This window comes from Phyllostomus discolor, chromosome 6 (assembly GCF_004126475.2).
Source record: "Phyllostomus discolor isolate MPI-MPIP mPhyDis1 chromosome 6, mPhyDis1.pri.v3, whole genome shotgun sequence".
NCBI lineage: Eukaryota > Metazoa > Chordata > Mammalia > Chiroptera > Phyllostomidae > Phyllostomus > Phyllostomus discolor.
This window is the reverse complement of record NC_040908.2, coordinates 57,055,779-57,079,456: the sequence shown is the minus strand read 5'-3', so window position 1 is coordinate 57,079,456 and position 23,678 is coordinate 57,055,779. Positions and strand designations below refer to the sequence as shown.

General features: G+C 37.2%; 1 protein-coding gene across 3 annotated transcripts in view; it reads right to left on the bottom strand.

The window, feature by feature from the left end:
* Positions 1-23,678, bottom strand: part of CTNNA2 (catenin alpha 2) — a 1,115,426-nt gene that overhangs the window by 244,027 nt on the left and 847,721 nt on the right. For all 3 annotated transcript variants that reach the window (XM_036028216.1, XM_036028217.1, XM_028515274.2), the window contains exon 9: positions 3,877-4,029. In XM_036028216.1, coding sequence (XP_035884109.1) covers positions 3,877-4,029 — 153 coding nt within the window. The remainder of the gene's footprint in view (positions 1-3,876; positions 4,030-23,678) is intronic.

The window sequence follows — 23,678 nt, the reverse complement described above, 5'->3', positions numbered from 1 at the left end:
CCCTAACATGATAAAACCCCAAACCACTTATTCTTCTCTTTGCTTGAAGCCACTGTGGACTGGCTTGGGTCTTGCTCTGCTCTCCCCAGAAAGTGCCCTTATGCGAGTAATAAACCTGTTCATATCCCCTATAACTACTATTGCATCATCAGTCTCAAAACCCAACCAACTGGGGGGATGGGGGTGGGGTTTTGCCCTCTGTTGGGAAATTACAAAACAGAAACAAAATTGACCCAAATACTGGAGTCTTGGACTTGAATTTTTAAAATATCTATAATTAATATATATTTAAAGAAATGGCCTGATAATGATTTTTACTAGCAAACTGAAATCAATGTTTAACCATTTGATTTAAACTAGAAATCCTTTTAAAAAATGAACTCAATAGATCAGTTTCAAGTAAACTGTACACAGATGGAGACAGGAGGAGTGGGCTAGAAATTAGGCCAGTAGAAAATAACTAGACATAAGCATAGCTAAGGGAGAAATTTATAGCCTTAAATGCATATATTACTAAAATTTTAAAGAGGCTAAAAATCAATGATGTGATTATTCATTTCAAAAAGTTAGAAAAAGAACAGTGAGCTATGCCAGAAGAAAGCACAAAAAAGAAATACAAAGATAAGACTATAAATAAAACAGACAACAAAGAAAATCTACAAAGTTGAAAGCTATATTTCAGAAAAAAATATTAAATTGATAAACCTTTTGCAAAACTAATTGAGAAAAATGAAGATGCCAACTACCAATAGGAGAAATGGGAAAAAAAAAAACAGTAATGCAAACTCTTTCACATTTAAAAAAATTAAGAAAAGATGCATAGTTTTATGTAAAAAAAAATTAAAAAAATAAATTAAAATAACAAATCCCTAGAGTACAAACTACTAAAACTAACTCCTCCTGTAATAGAAAATATAAATAATCATGCTTAGTAAAAATAAAATGTGCAACTTTTAAACCTGGGTATAAAGGGATACCTAGGTTCAGATTACTGTATCAGTGAATTTCTCCAAATATTTATAAAATAAATAATGCCAGTCTTACAAATCATTCAATGAAAAACAATAGAAAGCAGGAATAATTTCTTACTCATTTTTTGAAGGAAAGTGTAATTTTGACATCAATATCTCTAAAGGAGAATAAAAGACACAAAAATCATAGTTGACTCAAATGTCCTGACAATCCATTTGATAAAACCCTATATTATTTGTGATTTAAAATAAACTCTTAGCAAAGGGGTAACAGAAGAGAACTAAAATAATCTATTAAAAGTATCTGTAAGAAATGTAAAACAAACAATATAATTAATGGTATAATAAGTAAATCTCACTGAGATCTATAAATTACAAAAATATCTAAAACCACAATATTGTACTGAAGGTCTGGGGTAATAATGTGATAAAAAAAAATGAGATATAAGAATTGGAAAAGAAGAAATACAACTGTTGTAATTCACAGACAACATGATTGTGTTACATAAAAAGGCCGAAAGGGTACAGACTTTTGGAACTTGTAGGTCAGTTTACCAAGGTCAATGAATATAAGATCAATATATCAATAAAGTTTTTCATATTACAGACACAGATACTTAGGCTCAGAAAGGTGCCCAAGTCCAAGGAGACACTTTCAAAATTAGGAAAAAGGGTGACTGTTGCCCAGTGTTTCAAAATTTTTTTTTAATGTATGTATCAGCAATGAGGCACTTGTTTGAAGGCTATAAGCTACAGAAATTATTTTGATTCTAGTTCCTCTCTAATCAAACTGAAGCTAGTCCCTACATCTACCTGGTTATTAAGACATTGCAAAATGTAGCTGACTGCAGTGACTCCCCCGACCTGGCCCATAAAGGGAATAACTAAGGGAGGCAGAGCAGCAATTTTTTGGGATGTGCAGCTCTGATGGGCTCAGGCTTTCTTTCTGTTCCTGCTACTAGCTGAAGATCAAGGATCACTCATAGTGGTTAAATTTCCCTACAGTGAAACCTATGAATGGAACAAGGCAACATGGTGAAGGACTTCAGTGTTTATCACAGGAGAAGAGAGAATGAGTAGGCAAGAGGGCTACCTGGCCCTGACCTCACACGGATACAAACGTCAAGTGTGAACTCTAAGTACTTTCTGTAAATGAGACTACAAACAGAACTACAGAAAGACAGGACTGAAAGTAAAACATATTTATAATACGGCTTTAAACTCATGCCTTTCTTTATCCTCAATGCCCATAATACAAAATTAATTAGTGCTTTCTATCAATTCTGCAACTGTCCCATGAATACTGTGAGTATACAAATGGGATACTATCTATATGTTACCACTATTATTTTATCACATATGACTATCAAAAACTTCTGTAGCCTACATTCAGTATTATTTCTTTTCCTCCTCTCCCTCCACCTATTGCCCCTTCTTTACCTTCTCTTTCTCAAGACAGGGTAGTGTCCATGGCTTCCAAGGATAACCCTGGGCAGACTCTGGATTCCTCAAAGGCCATGTGAACTCTCAAATAATGTGGGTGGAATGTGAGGGGTAACAGAGTGGCTTGCCTCATAGGTGGGGACAGAGCTGGAGAGACTGCTTTGATATTAGAACCATGACCTTACTTTTATCTCTAGGCTGGTGTCACACAAAGGCACTAGAATTGTGGTAGAAAGTTCAGGGGTTCCATTGCTTTGGACTAGGCTTCTGCACAGTCAACTTGCTGACCTCCATCATAGGTGAGGACACAGCCTGTGTCCTAGAGGACCCAGGCCTCCCTCTGGGCATGATGCAGAATGTCCTGCTGTTAGATGTCATTAGCCCCAGAGGCAATGGCAGTGCTAGAGTAACCAAAATAAGCAGGTACATAGGGCACAATTAAATGAGAACACAACCTACCACTCATTCCAAGAAAAATGGAGAGAATTTCACATTGAATGAACTTATTCAGAATTTAATTTTGCCATCCTAGGTGGGACATTTTTTACTTTTAGATTGCATTTAACTCATCTGTCATTCTGAGTAATTTATTTTGTTTTGAGTCAAGGGGGGGATATACCAGAGTTCTACTGTTGTTGCCATTGTTGCCACGATGGTGGTAGCAGCTGTGGTGGTGGGTAAGTGCTCAGAGCCTGCTGAAGTTCTGACCTGCCCTTGACCACCATTTCCTATGTTTGTCAGAATCCTCACCCTCCTGCAATCTTTTCTCCAGCACACATATTTCCCATTTAACATCTCTCATTTGCTGTGTCAATACACATCACTAAATGCAACCTTTGCAAGCTGTTGGTTTCCGGCTCCTAGATTTGGGCAGCATGCTTATCATTTCATTTTTATTTTGTTTCTGTTGGAGGAAAAAAAACTGTTTTCAATATTATACAGCACAACTTCACATTTATAATACAACTCCCACAGATTTTTCTAACACATATAATATACTTCTGACCCTGAATTTAACTCCTTCAGCAGGAGTCTAAACATCTCTTTGGGGGAAGGGGAATTTTTTTCTCAAGTTTATAATGTGGATAGCTAAAAATAGGGTAAGTAGGTCAAGTGGAGAAAGGGATGAGGAGGAGGAAAAGGGAATGGTTTAAACCTCCAGGTAGCAGTTCCTACCCCTCAGATTCAGGACTTTGGAATATCCCTTCCCCTTCTATCTCAGCCTCTGTCTATTGTTCAGTAAAATTAACAGACATGTTCCAGATCATATTTAGTGTGTGGGATACAGAGAGGAGAGGATGCTGATAACCTGTTTCGTTTGAAAGGGATGGAGTCATCAGAAAGGAAAGGAAAGGGAAGGCAGGTTCCAAGACTGTTTCTCTAGGAAAACCATAGAAGGGCTGCCATTTGGAGAGATTAAGCCTGTGGATAAACTCTAGTTCTCAGGCCTCTCCTGACTTACCTCTACAAGCTTGTTGGCATGTTCACGAAAAACCTGGGCATATTCTTTCACTTCCTTTTCATTTCCACTCTTTGCAGCTTCAATGAGAACTAGCAAAGGGACGTTGGTTTCCAAGAAGGAATCAGATATGTGATCCATCACAGCTTTCCGAAGCTACAGGAAAAACAAAACCACACACAATTAAGAATTGTCCATTTATTAGTCTGTTGATATTGCTCACTTGACACAATACATTGAACTACTGTCCAATAATACAGTTTTTCTTCTCTATGCCCAGATTTCATTATCCATTAAAACAATGTGTCAATTCTGTTTTCTAAAAAACTATTTTAATTATAGTTGATGTACAATATTACATTAGTTTTAAGTGTAAAACATAGTGATTAGACATTTATATACCTTTTGAAGTGATCACCACAATAAGTCTAGTACCCAAGCACAGTGATGACAATATTATTTACATTATCTATGCCATGCATTACATCCTTATGACTAATTTTATAACTGGCAGTTTGTACTCTTAAGCCTCTTTATCTTTTTCACCCATCCCCTTTCCCTCACTCTTTTAATTTTCCCAGTGCTTAGCACATCAAAGGAAAACAGAGATGACTGATGGATGATTCTGAATTAACTGTATTATAAGTCAATTTAAAACTTACATGTATGACCTGTAGTTCAACACATTATAGGCCCTCTCATCCTTCATTGGCCCAAATGTCTCCAGGAAATTTTAAATTGTGGTAAAGTTCAAGGACTTGGGATCTTTAGAAAAATGAGAAAGCTAGGCATCAAAAAGCAAGTGGGGAGAACTTCGGATGAAGAGTTGGGCTTTGAATCCACCCTAGAGCTATACCACTGTGTAGTCTCCTGTTCTTTCTAGATATACTGTTTGTGTTTGATGGAGGCAGAAACACGAAACATATAACAGTCTCAAAATGTTTCTGCCCAGGTGCTATGATGATATAGTTGCTGTGCTCCAGAAAGTAGTATTTACAATTATTTTTCAAGGTAAGTAAGAATAAAGGACCCAAATTTCTAACAATGCATAATTACAGATTATCCCCTTATTGTTAAGACTGGAAGCAGGGCAGCTGAATGAAAATGAAGTGAAACTGTATTTGAAAAATCACCTCAATACTGCTTTGTTCATAATTGTCCAAATATACACAGGAAGAAAACACGCAAATGTAAATAAGCACAAGAGAAGATGATTATTGATGTGTGTGCTTCCCCAACAGATATACTCATGCAGTATTCAGGCAAATCTTTTGATGAGGTGATACATACACATTTTTTATTGATAAAAATAAGGACTCTGAATAAATTTCAGTTCCTTTTTGCACTAATTAGCATAACATATGTATATGTGTATATATAATTTAGTTTGGTTTACCTCTCAGTTGCGTTTGACATTTCACCATATAAAATAAAATAAAGTTTATGGGAAGTTAACATTAATTAGCTACTCATTTAGCAACATGTGCTAAATTACTGCGTAGGAACAATGTTGATTATGGGTGAGTTCATGTTTTCCAGTTATATACAATGTGCCAGATATTCAACTAAGCTTTTTACATATTATAGCATTTAGTGCTCACGTCAACACTATGAGATACAGACTATCCTACACCAGATTTGCAAATGAAGAGGATGAGATTTAGAAAAGCTAAATGAGTTGCCAGCACTCATGAAGTAGCGTCGCAGAGCCCATGGTAAGAAGGTCTGAAGGAGTCAGTGCAGGGACCTCTGAAACTGACCTGCCATGTCTTTCTTGCATGCAGAGCCCCACATAAAGGAGGAACTATTGGGAGTGTAATCAAAATCAAAGTTGATGGGGACAATATCGATAAAAGAAAGAAAAGGTCCAGATAAAGTGAGGGAGATGAGCAGAGACAGGCTATCTTATCAATCAAGCAACCATATTTTCTAACATCTCACAAAAATAACAGAAGTCAGAACCCTGTAAAGCTAGAAGTGGTAACTGCATTAAGCTTCTTTCTAAACCTTCAGGAAGATTGATTTCACATGAAAATGAACTTAAAATTGTCAAGGTCAAGCTAACATGAAATTACTATAATAAAAATGAGAATAAGAAATATAGTATCATCCCAATACACACTGAAAGTATGCCAGAAGCATATGCCTGTAAAACAGATTAAAACTGCAATCTATTTGAAGTAAATGAAAATACACTAAGAAAATGATGTAAAATGTGAGAGAACAACATAAATTAGAAAAAAAAAGATAGTAGAATGAGGTTATGAAAGTCAAGAAAAAATTATGAATATAAGAAAAATCATTTGAAAAAAAGACTAAACATGAATAAGCACAAGAGAAAATGCCTTAAGAGAAAAAAAAAGGGAAAAGAAAAAAATTAACATATAAAAAAATTTTTTAAAGAGCTAAAAAAGGATTTGAGAAAAGATGACACATATTAAAGATAGACAAAGAAAATTCAATATATGGCTACCAGAGGTCCCCCAAAAAGAAAATCAAAGGAAAAATCTGAATAATAAAAAGCATAACTCATGAATGTATTCCTAAAAATATAATACATAAATATATAAATTTTATATTGTATATATTACACATTATATTATGTAAATATAACATACGCATACACACAAACTACATTTTGGGAACAAAATTATGTAACTGAGAAGACTGACCCACAAAGCAACCAATATCACTGGACTGTAAAGAAAAGGTGGGGAAGCATGGCTGGCGTAGCTCAGTTGATTCAGCACGGGCTGCGAACCAAAGTGTCACAGGTTCGATCCCCAGTCAGGGTACATGCCTGGGTTGTAGGACATGACCCCCAGCAACCGCACATTGATGTTTCTCTCTCTCTCTCTCTCTATCTCCCTCCCTTCCCTCTCTAAAAATAAATAAATAAAATCTTTAAAAAAAAGAAAAAAAGAAAAGGTTGGGTGGGAGGTGTTGTTAATTTAGCCAAATACAGCACATGTCTTGGAAGAAAAGAATCTGATGATCATCAGACTTTTCAACAACAAAACTTAAAGCCATAAGACAATGAAGTGCTCTGTTTAAGATGTTCAAGGAAAGAAAATGTGAGCTAAAAATTTTATAACCAGCAAAACTGACTTTTCAGGACATGTGGCATAGACAAAATTATAAAATTTTATAATTTTAGACATGCAAAAATTTATAATTTATAGACATGCAAAAACTCAGAAAATATTATTCCCAAGAATCTTTCTTGGGCCATCTGGTAAAGAATGAGCTTTAACAACCAAAATAACTAGAAAAACATCAACACAAGAACTGGCAGTGAGCATTAGATGTATACTTACTTATAAAATTAAGAAAATGTTTAAATGAGAAGAAGTATAATATGAGTTGATTGTATGATCTGGCAATGAAGACATAGTACAACAATGTAAAAGTGACACAAGAAAAGAAATGAGATATGCAAAAAGACTTTAACTTTTTAATGTAATTTTCATCATAGTGGTTATGTGAATATTGTCATTCTAAAACTAAAGGTAAAATAAAGCATATGATTAGTTATGAGGGCTTTTTTTCTCATCTCCTTTGTCCCTGCTAATCTAAAGTGTTGGTGTGGAAAGAAGAAGATGAAAACTAAGGAAAATCCTATTACACTAAATCTAAAGTAGAAATATTAATATGAATACACATTTTAAATTAAAAACACTCATATAATTTTTCAGTGCATCCAAACAAAAGGCCTAAAAACAATGGTTAGTCCAGTAACGATGAACACCTTGAAATACAATTTCCACTAAAACACCAGGGATTCTTAGAGAAAGGGCTGGTTCCAGCTCCTTTAAAGCTAGAAATATGTAAATAAGCCTGGAATATCTCGTTATACCAAATAGTAAAAGAGCCATCAAAGACTGCTGAGGTCATATAAAAATAACTCAGGAGGCTTCCACTTGGCCAAAGAGCAGACAATTTAAACTTTACAAAGGATAGACATTCCAGTGGATTGAAACCCATTAAATAAGTTTAAATTCATGAATTTATAATGACTAAAGAAAAAATTAATAAATTGGTCACCTTCAGAAGATAACAAAGAATGAATTTATCTTGAAAAAAATCAAGAACATGTGTTGTACTTCTTATGTGAACTCAAAGTCTTTATAATGAGGAAAATGTCTGTTAATAAATTACTCCACTTAATAAGTAAAAGCCAAATGATAGAATATCACCATTTTGCAAACTTTAAGAAATTTCAAAATTTAAGCAATAAACATCAGTGGTTGAAAACACCACAAAAAAGAGACAAGACACTAAGTGCCTTGTGGTGAAACAGCATATTCCCAATTACAATGTTGCCAAAGGAATACCTGATCCCTTTGGGGATTTGCAGAAATTCAGTGGACAGAATAACACCTGAAACTGTAATACATACATCTAACCAGCAAAATGCAACTATGGAAAACTTACAGTACAAACCAATCAAGTTCTGCAATGGACAGGTCATAAGCAAAACAAAAGAGATGGAAGAGAATGTGATAGATTGAGACTAAAAGACATATCCCATAAGAAAAACAAAAGATGTATCCCAAAATGTTGTCAAAACTAAATTATATCATCTGAAAGTGCACATTAGCATGGTAAAATCATAAAGAAAAATTAGGAAGTGAATGCCCTAAATGTTAAGGTACTGGTTAATTTTGGAGGTAGGCAAGAGGCATCCAGAGGCATTTCTAGGGAGGTGACACAATTCTATTTCTTGACTTGGGTAGTAATTGCAAGAGTGTTTGCATAATAATAATTTAATACATTATATATTTATTATGTGTGGATTACTACATCTGCTTTTATGTTATAATGAAATGTTAAAAAATATTTGATGTTCTTTTCTGTTTCTACCTATTTAGAATACAAATATGACACATAGGAGACTTGAGAAGAAGCCATGAGTTGAAGACAGCAGAACCCACCCACCACTTCTAATAACCCGGCCCCTTGAACACATGTAGGTGAGTTTTCCAGCTTCTGACCACTGGTCCAATATTGTTACATGATTAAGACTGCAATTCTAATGTGTTGAAGCCTTTGTACATTTAAAGCTGATAAGTTGCAGTAGCTGGTCTGCCCTAACTTAACTAGAACATGTTGCAACAGATCTCCTTTTCTGTTGTTCTTTCCTATCCACTTCTGTCTTCTTGTAGACTGCCATTCCTTCCCTAGGTCCTTCCTGCCTCAAGGGTGGGCCACAGACCAACATCACTGCATTTTTCTGGAGATTGTAAAGAATGCAAACTACAGGCCCCAGCCCAGATCTGCATTTTACTAAGAAGCCCAGGTGATTCCTCCACACAGCAGTTGAGCAATACGTCTATAGACCTATTGCATCAGTTAAGATCTTAGTTGTAAGCATGAGAACCTAACTTTGTCAGGTCTAAACAGAAAAAACTGCTCTATTAATTCCAAGACGGGATGAAACTTAGAAATGCTAGGACATCCTGAGTCTTTGTGTCATTAGCTTTTGACTCAGTGTCTCAGGCAAATGCACCTAATTATTATGTAGGTGAAATGCAGACACGAACTCTGGATCATGTGCTACCACCTCGTTGCAAGGGTGAAGGAATACAATATTAGGAAGAACAAGTGGTCTAGCCATTTTAGCTTCTTATACCAAAATTCATATAATGAGTAATTTCCCAAACACAGGAAAGATATTCAGATGCTGATTGAAAAACAAAAATTAAAAAAAAAAAGGCCAATAAAGACTAGGTCCAGTAGGACAATAATTCAGGTACTCAAGCATGGGTGGAAGGTGGAAAAAGTAGATACATTTAAAGGAAATAATTATAAGTGAAGGGTTGCCTATAAGGAATACGATCAGAAAAGTTGGACGAGGGCAGGAGTAGCAAATATGTTACAACATTGCCTTTCTGTGCCTGTACCAGACATGATTCATCAATCATAGCATTTTAATGATGAGCTCAAATATTGTTTTTTTAATTATATTTTATTGATTATGCTATTTCAGTAGTCCCAAGTTTTCTACCTTTGACCCCCTCCACACAGCATCCCCCACTCTCTCAGGCAATCCCCACACCATTGTTCATGCCCATGGGTCATACATATAAGTTCTTTAATTTATTTTTTATTGTTGTCCAAGTACAGTTGTCTCCATTTTCACCCCACCATGCCCTCTGCCCCAACAACACTACCTCTCACCCTAAAAACCTACCCCCTTTGGCTTTGTCCATGTGTCCTTTATACATGTTCCTTGATGGCCCTTCCCCTATAAGTTCTTTGGCTAATAACCAAAAAATTTCAGAATGCTGTGATTTTTGTGACAATCCTAAAGTAAGTTAATCAAGATGTTGCATTCTTCAGTGTGCAAGTGTGGAGATAAGTCAGGATGCATCTTTAGGAGGTGTTGGAGCACAGCAGAGCAACCCAACTCTCGGCCACACCATTTCCTATACTGTACTTTATATCCCCATGGCTATTCTGTAACTACCTATCCCCTCAGCTCTTCACCCATTCTTCCATACCCCACTCCTACCTGGCAGCCATCAAAATGCTCTCTATATCCATGATTCTGTCTCTGCTTTTCTTGTTTGTTTAGTTTCTATTAGTTTTCTAGGTTCAGTTGTTGATACATATGTATTTATTGCCATTTTATTGCTCATGGTTTAATTTCTTTTTGTCAAATGCTATCTATTGATGTTTTAAAATGTGAGAGTGCAAATATTGACAATTGTCTTATCATATTTCTTTTGTTTTGCAACATTTTTTTTATTTTTTTAATTTTTTTATTGTTGTTCAAGTATAGTTGTCTCCATTCCCCTCCCCCCACCCCAGCCATCCCTCTCCTCCCACCACTGATCCCACCCCCTCCTAGGTTTTGTCCATGTGTCCTTTATAAATGTTCCTGAAAACCCTTCCCCTTTGCCCCCAGTTATCCCCTCCCACCTCCCCTCTGGTTACTGTCAGTTTGTTATTTATTTCAATGTCTCTGGTTATATTTTGCTTGCTTGTTTGTTTTGTTGATTAGGTTTCACTTATAGGAGAGAGCATATGACACTTGTCTTTCACTGCCTGGTTTATTTCACTTAGCATAATGCTTTCCAGTTCTGTCCATACTATTGCAAAGGGTAGGAGCTCCTTCTTTCTCTCTGCTGCATAGTATTCTATTGTGTAAATGTACCACAGTTTTTCAATCCACTCATTTACTGATGGGCACTTAGGTTGCTTCCAGCACTTGGCTATTATAAATTGTGCTGCTATGAATATTGGGGCGCATAGGTTCTTTTGGATTGGCGTTTCAGGGTTCTTAGGATGCAATCTCAGCAGGGCAATTGCCAGGTCAAAAAGCAGTTCCATTCTTAGTTTTCTGAGGAAACTCCATACTGTTTTCCATTGTGGTTGCACCAGTCTGCTTTTCCACCAATAGTGCACTAGGTTTCCCTTTTCTCCACAACCTTGCCAGCACTTACTGTTTATTGACTAATTAATGATGATGATTCTGACTGGTGTGAAGTGTTATCTCACTGTAGTTTTCTTTTGCATCTCTCTGATGACCAGTGATGCTGAGCATCTTCTCATGTCTCTGGGCCCTCTGTATGTCTTCCTTGAGGAAGTGTCTGTCCAAGTCCTTTGTTCATTTTTTAATTGGATTGTTTGTCTTCCTGGAATGGAGTCATGTGAGTTCTTTATATATTTTGGAGATCAAACCTGATTTCTTCTTTTTCTTAAATAAGTCCTTTTAATATTTCACAAAATAATGGTTTGGTGATGATGAAGTCCTTTAGTTTTTTCTTGTTTGGGAAGTTCTTTATCTACCATTTGATTCTAAATTATTTCTTTGATGGGTAGAGCAATCTCAGCTATAGGTCCCTGATTTTCATGGCTTAATATTTCTTGTCAGTCCCTTCAAGCCTGCAAAGTTTCTTTTGAGAAATCAGATGATAGTCTTATGGGAACTCCTCTATAGGTAACTATCTGCTTTCTCTTGCAGCTTTTAAGATTTTCTCTTTATCTTTAACCTTTGGCATTTCAGTTATGTGTCTTGGAGTGGATCTCTTTGCATCCATCTGGTTTGGGATTCTCTGTGCTTCTTGGACTTGTATATCTACTTCCTTTCTTTCATTATCTTTTGCAAAAGATTTTCCATTTCTTGATCTTTCTCTTCTTTCTGGCACCCCTATGTTACAACTATTGGATAGCTTGAAGTTATCCCACAGACTGCTTATACTATCCTTTTTTTATTATAATTTTTTCTTCTTGTTGCCCTGATTGGTTGTTTTTTGGTGCCTCATGTTCCAAATCATTGATTTGATTCTTGGTTTCATCCACATTGCTGCTGTTTTCCTATAAATTGTTCTTTATTTCAATTAGTGTATGCTTTGTTTCTGACTGCATCTTTTTTACACTGTTAATGTTCACACTAAGTTTCTTGGATATCCTCATAACCAGTGTTTTGAACTCTGCACCTGATATGTTGCTTATCTCCATTTTGTTAAGCTCTTTTTCTGAAGTTTTGATCTATTCTTTTATCTGGGCCATGTTTCTTTGTCTCCTCATTTTGGCAGCCTCTCTATGTTTGTTTTTGGGTGCTTTGATTTCCTGTCTTGGTAGTGTGATCTAATATAGTAGGTGTCCTGTAGGGTCCAGTGGCATAGCCTCCCCTATCACCCTAAGCTGGGTACTTGATATGTGCCATCCATGGGAGCTGAGTACACTCTCATTTTGTAGTTGGGCCTTGTTTGCTGTGGGCAGATTAACTGGAGGGATTTATCCAGGTCAGTCAGCTGCAAGGACTGATTGTGATCCTTGACCACCAACCTCTGCCCTCCAAGGAGGATCAGCTGTCAACAGCAGGGTACTGGTGCTCTGACATAGTCTGTAGCTGTCCAGTGGGTGCACAAGGTTTGGGGTTTCCCAGGTGTTGCAGGTGAAGGTCAGCACCCACCCATGTTCTTCCAAGGGCCACCTTGCATGAGCTATGAAGCAATCTGAGATGGCTGCTACCTGCACTGGGCTTGGAGATTGCCAGGTGAAGCCAAGCTGTGAATCTAGGCTGGCTGCTGCTACTGCCAGGCCTGGGGACACTTAGGAAGAGGTGCAGGGGTTGAAAAATTCACTGAGGCCAGCTGTTGCTTATTTGAGAGGATTTAGGAAGTTGTGAAGCATGCATGTGCCAAGATCAGTCATTCATTCAGAAAAGTCATTGTTAACAGCTTGGGTATGCCCATAAACTGTGTGAGACAGAGTCTCAGGTGATCTCCAGGGTGGGACAAACAGTGTTAGCCAGGTTGATGGAATCTAAAATATGGCTACCTACCTACCAGCTCTGTGGCTCTGTGGGGAGAGGGTTCAGAAAAGGGATAATGGCTTCTTCCCATCTTTCTGTCTGGAAGAAATTTGTCCTCCAACTCTTGCCATGCCAGACACTTTCATTCCTCTCTGTATGCCACTGATACCTTTCAAGCTGCTATCCCAGTGCTGGAGCTCAAAGGGAGTGAGTCCAAGTAAGTCCATGTGTGGGTTCCTTAAGAGGAACTGCTTAGGATTCCAGAAGTTTCTTCTGTTGACTCAATCCTTGCTGGTTTTTGCAGCCAGAAGTGATGGGGACATATCTTCCTGGCACTGGAACCCTGGACCAGGGGGCCTGGTATGGGGCAGAAACTCGTCACTCCCCAGATATGCCTCATGAATTTTTGTCTACCACACTGGGATGTGGGACCAGCCCATTCTACCATTTTGGAAAGATGTGGTTTCTTCAATTCTGTAGTTCTCAGACTTTGATCCACCTTGATTTCTAATGGTTCTGAGTGATGGTTGTTCCATAGTTCAGTTGCAATTTTGATGTAGTTGTGCATGGAGGTGAGCTGTGTTTACCTATGTCACCATCTTGACTGGAAGTTCAAATATTATTTTATAATTCTCAGCACAGTGCCCCAGGTACCTACTACTAATCAATCCTATTTCTCCTACATGATAAAAGCTTTCTTTCTCTGCTGAAACTTCCCTGCAATTTAAGTTTCTTTGTACCAGTTTTTACGCAAAATTGGCTCCATGTGTGTAAGCACTCCAGTGCCATCTTGACTCCCAGAAATGTAAGTTAACACCGAAGCCTAGGCTGTGTTGATGATATTTAACAAATGTCTGACCATTTAACGTCTGTCTTGTCATTTAGACAGATGTTCAGAGAAGCCTGTTAAGAATAACAATAGTAAATTCTTCATGACAAGGATGTTAAATAATATCAGCCAAGGTGAAATTTAGGATAGAGGGTGACTTTAAATGGGCTCAAAACTTTGAACCCCCAAATCTTTCCAAGGATGTGTCTTCTCCAGGCTCTTCATGATTACAGACATATTTTACCATATTTCCTTAAGCTTTGAGTTGTAATTATTTAAAATAACAAAACAAATTAAAGCAACAAAGTTAGTTTCTTGGCCAGAAATCATCCAGCCTTGGAGGCTTGACAAGAATTGAGCCTCATTAAGTCTTACAAATTTTGGCCAGGCTGAAGGTCAATTAAGGTATTCAGCCAGTGCAGTAATCCACCCAATGCCATTTGAATAAGCTAAGGTGCCGTCACGTACACAGTCCACTGCTAATGACAACACAGTTCACTGTTTGGGCTGAGTGTGGGGGCAGATGGCAGGGGAAGCAGGATGATATGCATGAAGCTTGTGGAAGAGCACTTTTAATCACTCTTTTTGCTTTATTTTTTTATTTGCTCATTCTATTCATTATCCTGATGGGACTGACTATCTTGAATGAAGCAAAATCATTTTAATTGAGATAATAGCTTCTTTCCCTGGAAGCAATTACTCCTAAAAACAACAACAAAAAAGAATAATTCATAAGGCGTCATGGTTTTCTCCATGCCCCCATCTTAAATTTAGGCCCCCCACCCCCACACTTTAAATTCAGGTTCTACTAGGTCAGTTAAAAACAGAGCTGCAATCAGTAACACCTATGCACTTAACCCCAGTAACTAACACATCATAGTTTAGCCAAACAGTCCTTGACCTCTAAATTTTTCCTCTAGGAGTGCTGACAGGATAAAAATGAGATACATGTTTTGCTGATGGATAAGAAGCACTGAGGCAAACTTAGATAATAGTGGTATGCATATTTATATTTGTCTTTATGACCCCATCCTTCATCTCTCTTCATATTCATTCCCATTGCTGTGAAACTCTGTAATGCCTACCCCCACAGGATGCACAGGACCGATGGATGTTCATAGCCATAATGCATGCAGGGGTATTAAAATCCCATTTACCTTTGGGCTTACTTGGCCTTGTTCTCTGCCATTCCCATGATAAGAACATGCCCAAGTTAGACTATTTGTCCCAGGAAGACGTGGGGGGAAACATCTTGAACAGAACTGAGCCACCTCAGTCATCCCTATCAAGGCCATACTGGGTCTGTCAAGAGCAACTGAGCCCAGACACAGGAGAGGTCCTGACCAAGGTGACCGCCCCAACTGGTGAGTGAGCAAATGTTATTATTGTATGCCACAGACATGTTACTTATTATGGATATTAATAGATGCACTTATGACAATGGGTAAGTGATAACATATATTTTAGCTAGAATAAGTTTTTGTGGTCACTAAGTCATATTTTTGGAGAGACATTTTGATCAATCAGTGGCTAGTTTTTCATCATTCCAATACATTTTATGGGCCAAGAGCCTTGGATTGACAGTAGTCTATATTATGTATTTCATTATACAGCCATGGGCCATGCTTAAAAATATCACAGTGGCAATTTCTTATCTGTTAGGTTTAACAAATTTTTAGTTAAAAAATTTTACTGAAGATACAAGTCGTGGGGATTAGGACAGGGAAAGGTTGATTGGGGATCATCCTGAAGAATAGTGACAGTGCTTGGTTCCTTCCCCTGGTTGCATTTTCTGCCTCAGCATATAGAGGAATACCTCAAAGTTCTCTTTTTTACCCACAATAGGCAAGGACAATTTCTTTCATGGGAAGAGACCATGAAATACTGCCTTAGGATTCAAGGGAGAACTGGGATTATTGTGGATCCCCAGATGGCTTCCATCCAGTAGGTATAGCAGCTCATTTTCATTCTGGTAAAAAAAAAATATTAGCAGAACATGAAGCCCACAGTTGCTGGATGCAGTATAAAGAAACCAAAGAGAGGTTGGTGGGATTGAGGATGTATTCAGAAGGCAGAAGCTGAGTGTGGCAGTTGAGCAAGAAGGACAGAGGATGAGAAGGAAGGCAGGAAAGGATTGGGGGAAATTATCAAAATGTTCCATATTAACAAACTTCATTTAATGCTTATTTTGTGTCAGGCACTGTCCTAAACAGTTAGAATAACTCATTTATTTTTCTCAAAAAAGCCAGTTACTATTTTCTCCATTTCATAGGTGATGAAATTGAGGCAATGGAAGTAAGTCACTTGCCCATATTCACATGGCTAATACATGACAGTAGCAAGATTAGAATCCAGGTTGTCTGGGCCCAGAGTTCATGCTCTAAAAAATCTACCACAACACAACCTCTCATACATCTATATTGTGCCAGCTTGGCATACATTATTGACCAACAGTATGTATGATAGTGGTGTGCAAAATTCCAGGAACATACATGATTCAGCTTCTTGCATAATGAGTGAAGTGCACAAAGAATTCTGGAAGCCTCCCTTGACATAATACAGCAAAAATTAAAAAAAAATGTTGAAAGAATGGAAAAACAGACTCAGTGGCAGATAGACACAAGGGAAAGTCAGTGGTCACACTGGAAGTAGAAGTCTTAAATGAATCCCAATGCCAGGAGCCAAAAGTGACCCACTGGTTACTCACTATGAGGAGATTCTGACTTCCTTGGGCTTTCAGACTCTGTTAAAAAACATGAAGGATTCATGGTTGAAAGTATGTGTACTGTGAAAACACATTGATGGGTTATACTTGTTCTTATGTAAGCATCTTATTATAGCTTATTGGTCAAAATGTTTTAAATAGTAAATTGTGGGATTTTTCAAAGAAGGCTCAAGCCAAGAGAAGTGAGACTTATTCCAGAAATGATGGATTCATTTTCCATACTTTGCAAATGTAATTACCATACATGTGAAAATCTGTAAGCTAGGTGGTAGCAGAGGTAAGCAGGGTCTACTTATTAGTGGGATCTGCCTTATTATAGAGAGATTTTTTATTTTAATAGATTTATTTATTTATTTATTTATTTACTTACTTACTTACTTTAGAGAGGGGAAGGGAGGGAGAAAGAGAGGGAGAAAAACATCAGTGTGTGGTTGCCTCTCTCATGCCCCCCACTGGGGACCTGGCATGCAATCCAGGCATGTGCCCTGACTGGGAATCGAACCAGCAACCTGTCTTCAGGCCAGTGCTTAATCCACTGAGCCACACCAGCCGGGGTTATAGAGAGATCTTTCAGGGGTGTCCAACCTGCATCCCGTGGGCCACATGCAGCACAGGATGGCTATGAAAGAAGCCCAGTACGAAATCTTAAATTTACTTAAAATATTATGAGATTTTGTGTGTGTGTGTGATTATGTATTGCCATATATTTAATGTGTGGCCCAAGACAACTCTTCTTCCAGTATGGCACAGAGATGCCTAAAGGTTGGACACCCTTGATGGATGAAGGTTAGTACTGTGACAATCTATTATTCTCATTCTTAAAAGTTTTAAGAACAAACCATAGTCATCCAAATATATCTACTTATTACATAAGTATGGGTACATCCAAAAGTGGGAATAAGAGTCCTCAGCAGTCAGGACCAGGGACACCTTGAACTTGGTATATTATCCAGAAAGTGCAGGGACTCATAAATACTGCCTTCATTAGCTCATAAGTCCAGTGATTTGTGTCCCTGATGAATAGGGGCACATTTTGTGACCCCCTCCAGTAAACAGGAAATGTAATTTCTCTGTAAACTGACTATTAGAATGTTTTAAATGACCTTGCCTACAAGCTAAAAGGCATAGTTAACACTTTTTACATAAGCTAGAAAATCAAAATTTAGCTATCAATCAACTAGGGCAAAAAGGAGTGACTTGACAAAATCATTCGTTAAGTCTGACAGGAGTCAGGAACACAGGCTTTCTTCCAACTACTTAAACGTATGTGTGACAAGGGAATATTAATTTTGTAAGACAAGACATTTAAAGGTATTAGCTCAGCACTACCAGTCTATCTTACCCAATTAAGGCTATTCATCAATGTAAAGCTACATTTTCTTCAGCAAACCAAAAGGAATATAGTCAATGGATCATAACCTATTCTAACAATTCATTTATTTCCTGGGAGGGCAGAGCAATGAAATGATAGTGTTTAACTCACAAAATCAAGGAGAAAAATAAACAGTTTCAAAAGTGATCAAAATGTCTGTGAGGCATCTATGTGGTGAGACATAAGGAGCATATGATGTATATTGAGACAACTTCAAATAAATATGGCAAAAGTGGTTTGCACAACTCTAGAAATCCACAGCCATTTGATAAATATGAAACAGTTCCCTGAAAAAGACAGTACGAGAAAACAGTTTTCACCGGCCAACTAGAGCCACAGAAGTTTATTTAATCTTAGATGAGACTCTGAAGGCTGCATGTCCAATTTTCATCTTCCCAATGAAAGGGCATCACTATGACTCTTTTTAATAAGTAGATGTCCATTTCTTTTTACATTTAAGTTTTATTAAGGTATAACTGACAAAAATTGTAAGATATTTACTGTGTACATTGCAATGAATTGATATACATTGTAAAATAATTCCCTCTCATTTAGTTAATTCAACATCCATCACCTCACCTACTTCTTCGCCTACTTCTTTTTTATAAGAACATTTAAGTTCCACTCTTTTAGCAAACTTTTATCTCAACATACAGTGTTATAAACTATGGTCACCATGTTTTACACTACAAGAATGGGCAGAAGTAGGTTTACAGCTGTTCAATACAATACATACAATAAATAATACAATAACAAATAAATAAAAATATAAGAATAAACTCTGTTTCACCTACTTAAAACTGTAAACTGATTTTGCCCGCCCGTGCATATCCTCAGGCTTTATTTATCTTATAGCTTTACACTTTCCTATTATATATACCTTTGTACCTTTCCCTATTTTGCCTACCCCCAGCCCCTGGCAACCATATTTCCACTGTTTCTCTGACTTTAACTTTTTTTTTTAAGATTCCACGTTTAAGTGATACCATGAAGTATCTGTTTTTCTCTGTTTTTGGCTTATTACACACAGCATAATGCCCTTGAGTTTTATCTGTGTTGTCACAAATGGCAGGATTTCCTCCTTGTCAATGGCTCAGTCATATTTTAATATATGATTATGTGTATGTGTTTGTGTGTATGTGTATATATACATATGTATATATACTCAGCCATATGTAATGGCTGAGTCATATTTTAAATATGTGTGTGTATACACATTATATATATACACACACATATATATACACAGAGATATATAATGTGTGTGTATATACAGACACACACATGATATATATAATGGTTGAGTCATATTTTAACAAATCTATACACACATATAACACACATACATGCATGTGTGTATATGTATATATACATATATATCACATCTTTATACATTCTTCCATTGATGAACACATGTTGTTTCCATTTCTTTGCTGTTGTAAATAATGCTGCAATAAACATAAAAATGCCCATATCTCTATAATACCCTCATTTTATTTTCTCTGGATATATACACAAAAGTGAGATTGTTGTATCATGTGGTAGTTCTAGTCTTAATTTTTTTAGGAAACTGAATATTGTTTTCCCTAGTGGCAGCCCCAATTTACATTTCCACCAAAAATGCACAAAGGTTCTCTTTTCTCTACATCCTTGTCAACATTTGTTATCTCATATTATTAGTGATACCCATTCTAACAGGTGCAAGGCAATTATTTCATTGTGGTTTTGATTTGCATTGCCTTGATGGTGAGTGTTGAATACCTTTTCATATACCTTTTGGACATCTGTATGCCTCTGAAAAAACAAATGACTGTTCAGATACTCTGTCCCATTTTTAAATGGGATTTTTTTTCTTGTTTTCTATTAAGTTGTATGAGCTCCCTGTATTTTAGATATTAACCTCTTACCAGATATATAATTTGCACATATTTTCTCCCATTCCATATGTTGCCTTTTCATTCTGTCAATGGTTTCCTTTGCTGTATAGAAGCTTTTTAGTTTGATGAGTCCCACTATTTATTTTTGCTTTTGTTGCCTTTGCTTTGGGTGTCAAATCCAAAAACTCATTGTCAAAACCAATGTCAAGGAGCTTACCTCCTATGTTTTCTTCTAAAAGTTTTCTTACATTCAACTCCTTCATCCATTTTGAATTTATTTTTGTATATGGTATAAAATAGGAGTCCAATTTTATTCTTTTGCCAATAATTGTCCAGTTTTCTTTACACTATGTTTTGAGGAAATTATTCTTTCCCAATTATATAGTCTTGGCTCTATATGTCCATTCTTGAAAAACTAATAATGCTCCCTTAATTGCCTTCAACTATGTATTTTAAAATCTTTTTTTTTTCTGATTTCAAGGTGGGGAAAAGGATCCATAAAGAGAAACCCACACAAACACCACATGATGTTTGTGATGTTTTAAGAATATTTCTATATTATGACAAGAAAAGAGAAATGAGAATAAATGTATAAAAAATATCATAGGGTATGGTGATGCAATTAGATCAAAGGAGGAAGGAATTTCATTAGAGTAGTAAGATTTTCACAGACAGGAAGAGTATGCTTTATCTCTTTTTTACCTTATCCCACTGCTTATACTCAATGATTGCTGTTCACTCATTTAATTTTTCTACTAACAGTTGAGGAGCTCCTAGTATACCAAGCACTGATTTGGCCAGGCATACAAAGAAAAGCAGGACAAGCCATCAACTCCCACTGCTGAAAACTCCTCTACTGCCTCAACTCACAATTACTAATAAAGCTACAGTGACCACATATACACTTGACTGGTCTCATAAATGAGGCAAGCATGAGTTAATTCAGCTACATGTGTTGGAGGTTGGCCTAAGGAATACCCTAAAATAGTCCATATTTGTCAGCTTTTCTTCACATCATATTGCTTAAGATTTATTTTCTCATTTAAAAGTTTTCTCAGGATTTCCTCACCCTCCATCAGGACAGACATACTTTTAAATACCCAGTTGGTTATCCCAGAAGATGTGGGATTTCAAAAGGGTGCAGTGCTCAGATCCTTTAACTCACACTGAAAAGAAGCCTGCTTCTTTTGTGTATTTGGAAAGTCTACTCAGTTTCCGGCTGCTTATTGCTTTTAATAATAATCCTGTGCATGTTCATTTTTATAGCTCGCAGAGAACTTTCCTAGACATTATTTCATTTGACCTTCCTTACAGTGTCACAGTGGGGGGTGAAAGATGAAGTTTGCAGGGTGAGCATCGTTTCTTAATTGTATAGATGAGGAGAGGGTGTGTCACTGGTTGTACCCAGAATATCCCAAAGTCGGGTCTTCCAATTCTAAAATAGTTCTATGTGTTTATGAAGCTGGCTGTTCAAGTTCACAAATCCCATTTGGACAAAGGTCATCATTTTGTCAATCCTTCACTCTCACATGTAGTCAACTACTCTCCCTCAGCATTAACTTCCCCTTCTTGTTTACCACAGAAGGGGAAGTGCAGGTAAATGACTGAATATTTCACTGAGTATCTACTATCTATCATTGATTAACTGGCATTAAATGGGCACAAGCTGCTTGAATCCAGTGTAAGAGAGTAAAAAGTTACATCAAATAAATAAAAGGGTTCAGCAAGAACCCTTAGGAAACTTATAAAATGCTGCTCAAAGAAAAGATTTGATCCTCACATGACAGCAGTGGCAATTGAGGCAAACAATCATTTTAGATGGATGAATTTGATATCAGGCTACCAACAGAAGCATATAAAAAAGTATGTGGTTAGAGACTTTGAAGGAAAACACAAAGAACAACTGTCAAACCATATGCAAGGTCCAGCAGAAATTAAGCCTGCTTGAGTGTGGTTGGTAAGGTAATAATATGGGTGCAATACTTTATAGTTTTAATTTGAACATTTCACCTAAAATGTCATATGGTGTGCTTGAATGTGATATTGTTATGTTACAGAATTATATATTTATGATTTTGTAATTAAATATTTTGTAATTAAAAGAAGGGGTGCTATTTGTGCTGGACACAGTATTTCTTTCTGCTGAGGTCAATACTACACACCTGCCACAGTGTTGTAGGAATTGTACCAGGTAGAGTCATCTGGCCCCATACTCCAGATTCCCTGCCATTTCACGTTACAGCCCAAGTCCTGTGGGTCTCAGGAGAGTCCCCATTGTAAATACAAGAGTTCCTGGGAGGGCCCCAACCAAAACTCCCCAGATCCCACTCCAGGTATGAGATCAGTAACACTTTAGTTCACCTGGGCAGGATGGGAAACTTGAAGGTGTAAGATGCTATTGAATAAGTGAAGAGGGATGATGGCACTTATTCGTTGGTACAGATGTCACTTATAAATGAACCTCTGAATATTCTGACCACCTGTGGTTCATTAAAGAGTCCTCCACATTTTCTAGAATGGAACACCATTCACCATGCTCCTCTGCTCTATTCCAGTTATGGATAACTGTGTACCTCTGAGCTAACTTCTCTCCAGAGTCTGCTACCCTATGCTATATGTCTTCACTTCCTGCATTTAACTATCTCACAGCATTGCATTTCCTGCAGCACTGAATTTTTCCCTAGAGGGGCTTCATTTCACAGACCTAACCATCCTTCTCAATTTTAAGTTTGCAGAAATCCTATGAAATTATTAGTATTATTGATATTTAAAGGAAAAGCAGGAGACAGAGCCAGCTTTCAGATACCTTCATCTTTTTCAGAGAATCTAGACTCTTACACCATATTTATTTTATCTCAAGCAGATTTACCTCTAGAGCCTATGATGGCCTGCTTTTCCAGTAAAAGGACAGGTAGTATGAATTTCAATCTTTATGGTCAATTGGTGTCTGCCACAACCACTGAGCTTTGCCACTGTAGCACAAGAGCTGACAACACAATGTTATTTACATAAATAAGCAGAGAGCCAGACTGGGGACATGGGAAGTAGTTTACAGGCACCTGTTCTAACTCATTCATCAGTGACTAGTAGGCTTGTAGCCCTTGCACTCTGTCCACGTCACTGTTGTACCCCTCCTGAAAGGCTCCTTCAAACTCTACTCACTCACTGCCTCCTTATCCCTGTGCAGCTGCTGGACCCAGTGGCTACCTGCTTAAGAAACAGAGGATGCTAGAGATGGCCATGAAAAGCACCCAACTGGCCAGCATGGCTGGTATTCTTTGACCTAGTTGATTTTTTTCTCCTTTTGTCTCCACTACAAAACACAGTATTCGAGTCATCTGTAATAAATTCTTTTTCTTCAGAAGCTTTGAGACAAGAAATGAAGAGGATATAAGGGCAGAAGTTGTTGGCTTTCCCTAAAAATTCTGTGGATTAGAAAGATATCTGCTTTGGTTGCCCAGCCTACTTGAGAGAGGCACTCTGACACAGACGGGACTCCTGATATTTTCTTCTAATTTGACAATACTTTTGAGGGTATTTCCAAAGACTAGCCAAACACACAGAGAATGTGACCGAAGAGCAACAGGCAAGCTGGTTGCTATGGTAATATACAGACAAAATTACTAGTTGATCAATCACAAGAGATCTCCTTTCAAATAGTTATTATGGCATCTGTGGATGCAGCCTCAGGGCCACCTTGATCTAAGCCTACAGATTTCAAAGGAGGGGCTGAGGGA